We start from the raw sequence: 9,159 nt of genomic DNA on the forward strand, positions 1-9,159 counted from the left end.
AGAGACAGATGAACACTGTTGCATCAAGTGAAAATTGGTTTTAGGAAACTATCAAGCTTGGCAGCAAGTGTCTAATGAGGAAACAAAAACTTTAAGGGAGCTAGAGGTGTTGGTTTTGAAGAAAAGGCATACAGCCATTTGACTGTGACTAACAGAATGAAGCAAAGGTACATATCAACTGTGTATCTTTGCTGCAGAAATCAATCCCTAAAATCCCCTGAGAATTTCTGTTTCTAATGCAGAAAATGTCTGTAGAAAACACACTGAACAAATTAAGATTTTCTTCTTGTTGTTATTATTTGCATCACAGCAGTGTTTCAAGGTCCCAGTTGAGCACAGGGCCCATAGTGCTAGGTGCTGTATAATCACACAGTAAGAGAAAATTCCTGCTCTGAAGAGTTTATGATCTAAGTAATTTACAGAGTAATGCTCAATATTGTCCATCAATTCCCGTGTTCCAGAGATAGTAATGGATCTTTTTCTAAACTCATTTTGATTCACAACTATGACTCTCAATTTAACATTTCAAAACTAATTTTTTTCTTACCTGGAATATTTGTAACCTATTGCTGGCTTCTTGTGGTGGTGTATTTGGAACCATGGGTCCTTCCTAAAGCAAATAAATTTTAACCAAAGTGAATATTAACTCTTCAAGTGTGTTAAGGCAAATTCTATATTTACAAACCATCAGCATATACAAAACTGTTTAAATAGTCAAGGGGTATATGTAAGGGGTATATGAATCATTTAAGTGTGTCCATAAATCCCACTAATGCCAAAAGAGTTACAAAAGTGTATCAAAGGAAAAATATTTTAGATAAAATAGAAATTTCTGTAGTCTAATCAAATTTGCTATTAGTAGATAATATACTTTCATGTTCTGCATATTTTCATACTGTCAAGAATAAAGCAAGAATGCCCAAAAAGTGACTTGAGGCGACTCTTTACTTTTATCAAAGGTATAATCAGAGTTACAGAATATTCAATCTGCCATGTATTGTTTTTATTTCCACAGAGCTTACTTTCACTGGTATGTATTAGAACTGCACAAAATTTCTTGTTAAGTATAACTTGAGGTGTTGGGAGTGGAAGGGAGGAAGATAGAAAGATTAACATACCAGTAACTGTATTTCAAGTATATTGACTCTGTAGATCTGCATTATGGGATGCAAACACATTGTGACACAGAGCTTGGAATCACTTAAAAAAAAGCAGTGCCCATTAGGGCTGTGAAAGCATCCCCCATGACTATTAAAGCAAAGAAACAAAGGGCTCTGGTGACACAACAGCCTTCATTTTTTCCACTGCTTAAATCCCACTTCTCTGAAGAAGTTTGGAAGGAGAACAGAGAAGGCAATATATTCAAAAAGCTAGAATTATATTTCTCCTTTGAGACTCATCCATGAGACCCACGGTAAAATTTTCAAAAGCCTTTACATGAAATCAGTGGGATATAGGCCCCTGAACAGAAATGTGTGAATAACTGACTTTTCAGTTGCTGGTCATACCAAAAAACAAAACAAAAAATTACTTCAGGTTGACCCAAATTAACCTTTTTTTTTTTTTTTTTTTTTTTACATTTTTCAGTGTTCCAAAATAGTCAAAAAAATTTGTTTTAACACAAGCAAAACATTTTGTTTGACCCAAAATGAAATATTTCATTCTGTTTTTACATTAGTCTACCCTTTTTAAAATAAAATTGAAGTAAATTTCTAAACAAAGGTAGTTTTGTTTCAAAAATCATAATGTTTTGATTTTTTCCAAATTTTCTTTTCCGACCAAAACAATTCAGCAAATTCAACTCAAATTCACAAAGCATTTTTGTTGCAACGAATTTGCATTTTTCAGCTTAGAAAATGTTACTCGCATCTATTCCTAAGTCACTTAGGTGCTTTTGAAAATGTTACCCTCAGTAATATGAGAAAAAATGAGCTGATCATTAAGACCAATCCTTTATAAAAGGTATAGAGTCTAATCTTTAGTTAGTGAAAATCAGGATAGCTTCACAAATGAAGCATAATTGCAGTCTCCACTGAACTTGCTAAAGAAGTCAGTGGGGGGACGGTTGGGAGATGTCCAGTTAATCTCCACGCCAGATTCCAACATTGAAAAGGAAGGTGATGGGATAGGAACAGATATAGCTAGGGGGAAGGGATTGGACATAACAAGGAGAGGGGGGATGGACAGTACGGGGTCGGTACCAAATTGCATAACTAATGGGAGACAGGCTAAACGGCATACATTAAGATGTTTATACACCAATGCGAGAAGCCTATGTAACAAAATGGAGGAATTGGAGCTCCTGGTCCGAGACATGAAACCAGATATCGTAGGAATAACCAAAACATGGTGGAACGGTAGTCATGACTGGAGTACAGGAATGGAAGGGTATGTGCTGTTTAGGAACGACCGGAACAAAGGTAAAAGTGGGGGAGTCGCATTGTATGTCAATAATGAGGTAAACTGTAAAGAAATAATAACGATGGAATGGGTAAGACGGAGGAAACTTACCTTAGTGAAGTCAGAGAATGTAGAGATAGAGTGAGAAAGGCCAAAGGCCGTGTAGAGTTGGACCTAGCGAGGGGAATTAAAAGCAATAGTAAAAGGTTTTACAGCCATATAAATAGGAAGAAAGCAAAAAAAGAAGAAGTGGGACCGCTGAAGACTATAGCCGGAGAGGAGATTAAAGATAATCTAGGCATGGCGCAATATCTCAATGAATATTTTGCATCGGTGTTTAATGAGGCCAATGAAGGTATTAGGGATACTAGCACCATTACAGAGGGGCATATAGGATGGGGGATTACCGCATCCGAGGTAGAAACAAAACTTGAACACCTTAATGGGACTAAGTCGGGAGGACCGGACGATCTTCATCCGAGAATATTGAAGGAATTGGCGCGGGAAATAGCAGGCCCATTAGCGATAATATTTAATGAATCTGTAAACTCGGGGGTGGTCCCGTTAGACTGGAGAATAGCCAACGTGGTTCCTATTTTCAAGAAAGGGAAAAAAAGTGATCCGGGTAACTACAGGCCTGTTAGTTTAACATCTGTAGTGTGCAAGGTGCTGGAGAAGATTCTGAAAGAGAAACTAGTTGAGGACCTTGAGGTTAATGGCAATTGCGATAAATTACAGCATAGTTTTACGAAGGGCAGATCGTGCCAAACGAATCTGATCTCCTTCTTTGAGAAAGTAACGGACTTATTAGATAAGGGAAATGCGGTGGACCTAATATACCTGGATTTCAGTAAAGCGTTTGATACTGTACCCCATGAGGAATTATTGGTTAAACTGGAAAACATGGGGATCGATATGAAAATCCAGAGGTGGATAAGGAATTGGTTAATGGGGAGAATGCAGCGGGTCGTATTAAAGGGTGAACTGTCGGGTTGGAGGGAGGTTACTAGTGGAGTGCCTCAAGGTTCGGTTTTGGGACCCATTTTATTTAATCTATTTATAACTGACCTCGGAACCGATTGCAAGAGTGGACTGATAAAGTTTGCGGATGATACGAAGGTGGGAGGAGTTGCAAATTTGGAGGAGGATAGGGATATTCTGCAGGGAGACTTGAATGAGCTTGTGAATTGGAGTATCAGAAACAGGATAAAATTTAATAGTGAAAAGTGTAAGGTGATGCACTTGGGGATGACTAATAACAATTTTAGTTACAAGATGGGGACGCATTGGTTAGAAGTAACGGAAGAGGAGAAGGACTTAGGGGTCCTTGTAGACCGCAGGATGACTATGAGTCGACAATGTGACGTGGCGGTGAAAAAAGCCAATGCGGTCTTGGGATGTATTAGGCGAGGTATATCTAGTAGGGATAAGGAGGTCCTGCTTCCGTTGTATAAGGCGCTGGTGAGACCTCATTTGGAGTACTGTGTGCAGTTCTGGTCTCCCATGTTTAAAAAAGATGAACTCAAACTGGAACGGGTGCAGAGAAGGGCGACTAGGATGATCAGAGGAATGGAAAACCTGTCGTATGAAAAGAGATTAGAGGAGCTTGGGTTGTTTAGTCTGACAAAGCGAAGGCTGAGGGGGGATATGATTGCTATCTTTAAATATATCAGAGGGATAAATACAAGGGAGGGAGAGGAATTATTCCAGCTTAGTACTAATGTGGACACGAGAACGAATGGATATAAACTGGCCGTGGGGAAGTTCAGGCTTGAAATTAGACAAAGGTTTCTGACCGTCAGAGGGGTGAAATATTGGAACGGCCTTCCGAGGGAAACGGTGGGGGCGACGGACCTGTCTGGTTTTAAGATTAAGTTAGATAAGTTTATGGAGGGAATGGTTTAATGGTAAAACATAGTAGCCAAGGAAAACCAAGCAATGGTACGTAAATAGCATAATGGCCAACAAGGGTCAGGCTAGAGACTCTTGCCTACATGCTCGGGGTATTACTGATCGCCATATTTGGGGTCGGGAAGGAATTTTCCTCCAGGGTAGATTCGCTGAGCCTCTGGAGGTTTTTCGCCTTCCTCCGCAGCATGGGGCAGGGATCACTAGCAGGAGGGTCTCTGCCGATTGAAGTCACTAAAACACAGGATTGGGGACTTCAACGGCAGAGTCCAGGGAAGGGTCTTGTGGCCTGCAGTATGCAGGGGGTCAGACCAGATGATCATAATGGTCCCTTCTGACCTTAAAGTCTATGAGTCTATGAGTCTGTCTGGGCAATACTCACACTGGGTAAAAGAACTACTAGAGCCTCCCCTGGGATAGTGCTTGGGGTATGCTATAGCCCGCCGGGATCTAGCCTGGATACGGACAGAGAACTATTTAATGTTTTTAGGGAAGTAAATACTAATAGGAACTGTGTAATCATGGGAGACTTTAACTTCCCGGATATAGATTGGGGAACAAATGCTAGTAACAATAATAGGGCTCAGATGTTCCTAGACGTGTTAGCTGATGAATTCCTTCATCAAGTAGTAGCTGAACCGATGAGGGGGGATGCCATTTTAGATTTGGTTTTGGTGAGTAGTGAGGACCTCGTTGAGGAAATGGTTGTAGGGGACAACCTTGGCTCGACTGATCATGAGCTAATTCGATTTAAACTAAACTAAAGGATTAACAGAATTAAATCGGAGACTAGGGTTTATAATTTCAAAAAGGCTAATTTTAATAAATTAAGGGGACTGGTTAGGGAAGTGGATTGGGCTAACATATTTATGGATCTAAAGGCGGATGGCGCCTTGGATTATTTTAAATTAAAGTTGCAGGAGCTGTCGGAGGCCTGTATCCCGAGAAAGGGAAAACGGTTAGTAGGCAAGAGATTTAGACCGAGCTGGATGAGCGAGCGTCTCAAAGGGGTGATTAAGAAAAAACAGAAAGCGTACAAAGAGTGGAAGAGGGGAGGGATCAGTAAGGAAACCTACCTTATTGAGGTCAGAGCATGTAGAGATGGAGTGAGAAAGCCCAAAAATCGTGTACAGTTGGACCTTGCTAGGGGAATTAAAACCAATAGTAAGAGGTTTTATAGCCATATAAATAGGAAGAAAACAAAGAAAGAAGAAGTGGGACCGCTGAACACTGTAGATGGAGTGGAGATTAAGGATAATCTAGGCATGGCACAATATCTGAACAAATATTTTGCATCGGTCTTTAATGAGGCTAATGAAGGGCTTGGGAATAGTGGCAGCGTGACAGAGGGGAATAATGGAGGGGGGATCGAAATTACCATATCCGAGGTAGAAGCCAAACTTGAACAGCTTAATGGGACTAAATCGGGCGGACCGGATGATCTTCATCCGAGAATACTGAAGGAACTGGCGCGGGAAATTGCAAGCCCATTAGCGATAATTTTTAATGAATCTATAAACTCGGGGGTGGTACCATTGGACTGGAGAATAGCTAATGTGGTTCCTATTTTCAAGAAAGGGAAAAAAAGTGACCCGGGTAACTACAGGCCTGTTAGTTTAACATCTGTAGTATGCAAGGTCTTGGAAAAAATTTTGAAGGAGAAAGTAGTTAAGGACCTTGAGGTCAATGGCAATTGCGACAAATTACAACATGGTTTTACGAAAGGCAGATAGTGCCAAACCAATCTGATCTCCTTCTTTGAGAAAGTAACAGACTTTTTAGATAAGGGAAATGCGGTGGACCTAATATACCTCGATTTCAGTAAAGCGTTTGATACGGTACCGCACGAGGAATTATTGGTTAAATTGGAAAAGATGGGGATCGATATGAAAATCCAGAGGTGGATAAAGAACTGGTTAAAGGGGAGACTGCAGTGGGTCATACTGAAAGGTGAACTGTCAGGTTGGAGGAAGGTCACCAGTGGAGTTCCTCAAGGTTCGGTTTTGGGTCCGATTTTATTTAATCTATTTATTAATGACCTCGGAACCAAATGTAGGAGTGGGCTGATAAAGTTTGCAGATGACACAAAGTTGGGAGGTATTGCCAATTCGGAGAAGGATCGGGATATCCTGCAGGGAGACTTGGATGACCTTGTAAATTGGAGTAATAGAAATAGGATGAAATTTAACAGTGAAAAGTGTAAGGTGATGCATTTAGGGATGACTAACAAGAATTTTAGTTATAAGGTAGGGACGCATCGGTTGGAAGTAACAGAGGAGAAGAAGGACCTTGGAGTCCTGGTTGACCGCAGGATGACTATGAGTCGGCAATGTGATGTGGCCGTGAAAAAAGCTAATGCAGTCTTGGGATGCATTAGGCGGGGTATATCTAGTAGGGGTAAGGAGGTGCTGCTTCCGTTATACAAGGCACTGGTGAGACCTCATTTGGAGTACTGTGTGCAGTTCTGGTCTCCCATGTTTAAAAAGGATGAACTCAAACTGGAACGGGTACAGAGAAGGGCCACTAGGATGATCAGAGGAATGGAAAACCTGTCGTATGAAAGGAGACTTGAGGAGCTCGGTTTGTTTACCCTAACCAAAAGAAGGCTGAGGGGGGATATGATTGCTCTCTTTAAATATATCAGAGGGATAAATACCAGGGAGGGAGAGGAATTATTTCAGCTCAATACTAATGTGGACACGAGAACGAATGGATATAAACTGGCCGTGGGGAAGTTTAGGCTTGAAATTAGACGAAGGTTTCTAACCATCAGAGGGGTGAAATTTTGGAACAGCTTTCCGAGGGAAACAGTGGGGGCGAAAGACCTCTCTGGCTTTAAGATTAAGCTAGATAAGTTTATGGAGGGAATGGTTTGATGGGATAACGTGATTTTAGTCAATTAGTCAACAACATGCCATCGCTGGTAAATAGTATGAATGGTCAATGAGGATTTGGCTGGAGAATCTTGCCTGCATGCTTGGGGTTCTACTGATCGCCATATTTGGGGTCGGGAAGGAATTTTCCTCCAGGGTAGATTGGCAGAGGCCCTGGAGGCTTTTTGCCTTCCTCCGCAGCATGGGGCGGGGGTTGCTAGCTGGAGGATTCTCTGCGCCTTGAAGTCTTTAAATCACAGGATTTGGGGTCTTCAACAGCTGAGTTAAGGGAAAGGGGGTGGGTCAGCTTTTGTGGCCTGCATCATGCGGGAGGTCAGACTAGATGATCATAATGGTCCCTTCTGACCTTAAAGTCTATGGCTAGGTCTATACTACCCGCCTGAATCGGCGGGTAGAAATCGACCTCTCGGGGATCAATTTATCGCGTCCCGTTGGGACGCGACAATCGATCCCCGAATCGGCGCTCTTACTCCACCAGCGGAGGTGGTAGTAAGCGCCGCCGACAGAAAGCCGCAGAGGTCGATTTTGCCGCCGTCCTCACAACGGGGTAAGTCGGCTGCGATACGTCGAATTCAGCTACGCTATTCACGTAGCTGAATTTGCGTATCTTAAATCGACTCCCCCCTGTAGTGTAGATGTACCCTATGAGTCTATGAGTCTATGAGAAGCATCAGAAAATGCTTGGAGACAATGCTGAGACAATACCCTTAGCGATCATCTCATGTTACTCTGGAAGATGCTCCAATACGGCGTATCTAACTATGTTCTGACTGAATAACGGGTATGCTAAGGAGGATTACCAGAACTGGGAAACCAGTTAGTCTACGTTTGTCTGGGAGAGGGCTTGGAGGCTGGAAAATTCCTAAACATCAGAATTAAGAAGTCAGGTGTTAATGCTAGGATTTATATACCCAGGAGAACTCACAGGTCACACTCAGGATTCAGGAAGCTTGGGGCAAGGGGCAGAAGTAAACTGAGCATGCTTTCATAGAATAGAGAACTTTTTTGAGTATGGAACCAGCCAACATCAAAGGAAGCTAACCTGGAGGAGAGACAGAGAGACTCCAGGATTCAGAGAGAAAGCCATGAACTGCCGGAAGTGGATCCTGAACACCCTAGAAACTCTGACCTAAGCCCAGATCATGTTCCACAGTGGTAATGAAAATGAAGTGAGGAAATGCATGTAGGAATTTATTATTTATAACTGGATCTGTATACATTTTTTGCTATCTAAAGCAAGGAGTAATTGTGTTTAGAAACCTTTGTCTGTGTTATATGCTTCACCTATCGTGTCCCTAAAGAGTTAAATTGTAAGCCCAGAATGCCCACAAGGTTGGAGTTCTGGGAGATGGTGTGGTTAAACTACTGGGAGATCTGTGTGGGGAGGAAAGGAGACACAACACTGATCCTGGGACTGAGGCCAGCTGGGCTGTGAAGATACATTTCCAAGAGGGAATAACAGAGAGTCTATGCACAGGAAGTGTGCCATTGAGACCAAGGAAAGAGGCAGTGCTGCAGCATATTCAGACCAATGGAAGCTTAAAGCACACGGTGCCCAGGGATGTGGGACCCAAACACAGCAGCCGGGTGGGTGTCCAGGAACAAGAGCTGTGTGAAAATGCATATAGGCCTTTTTTGTTTTATATCTTTGGGTGAAAGAATAAATAAAACTTTATTTTGAAGATAAATGCATATAGGCCTTTTTTGTTTTATATCTTTGGGTGAAAGAATAAATAAAACTTTATTTTGAAGAATTGTTTTTGAGTCACATTAATCAGCTTAAAGAAGCAACAGAGGGTCCTGTGGCACCTTTGAGACTAACAGAAGTACTGGGAGCATAAGCTTTCGTGGGTAAGAACCTCACTTCTTCAGATGCATCTGAAGAAGTGAGGTTCTTACCCACGAAAGCTTATGCTCCCAGTACTTCTGTTAGTCTCAAAGGTGCCACAGGACCCTC

General features: G+C 42.0%; 1 protein-coding gene across 1 annotated transcript in view; it reads right to left on the minus strand.

The window, feature by feature from the left end:
- DNAH8 (dynein axonemal heavy chain 8) overlaps positions 1-9,159 on the minus strand; it is a 585,957-nt gene that overhangs the window by 320,095 nt on the left and 256,703 nt on the right. Inside the window, exon 33 of the mRNA XM_034764627.1 lies at positions 548-610. Coding sequence (XP_034620518.1) covers positions 548-610 — 63 coding nt within the window. The remainder of the gene's footprint in view (positions 1-547; positions 611-9,159) is intronic.

This window comes from Trachemys scripta, chromosome 3 (assembly GCF_013100865.1).
Source record: "Trachemys scripta elegans isolate TJP31775 chromosome 3, CAS_Tse_1.0, whole genome shotgun sequence".
NCBI lineage: Eukaryota > Metazoa > Chordata > Testudines > Emydidae > Trachemys > Trachemys scripta.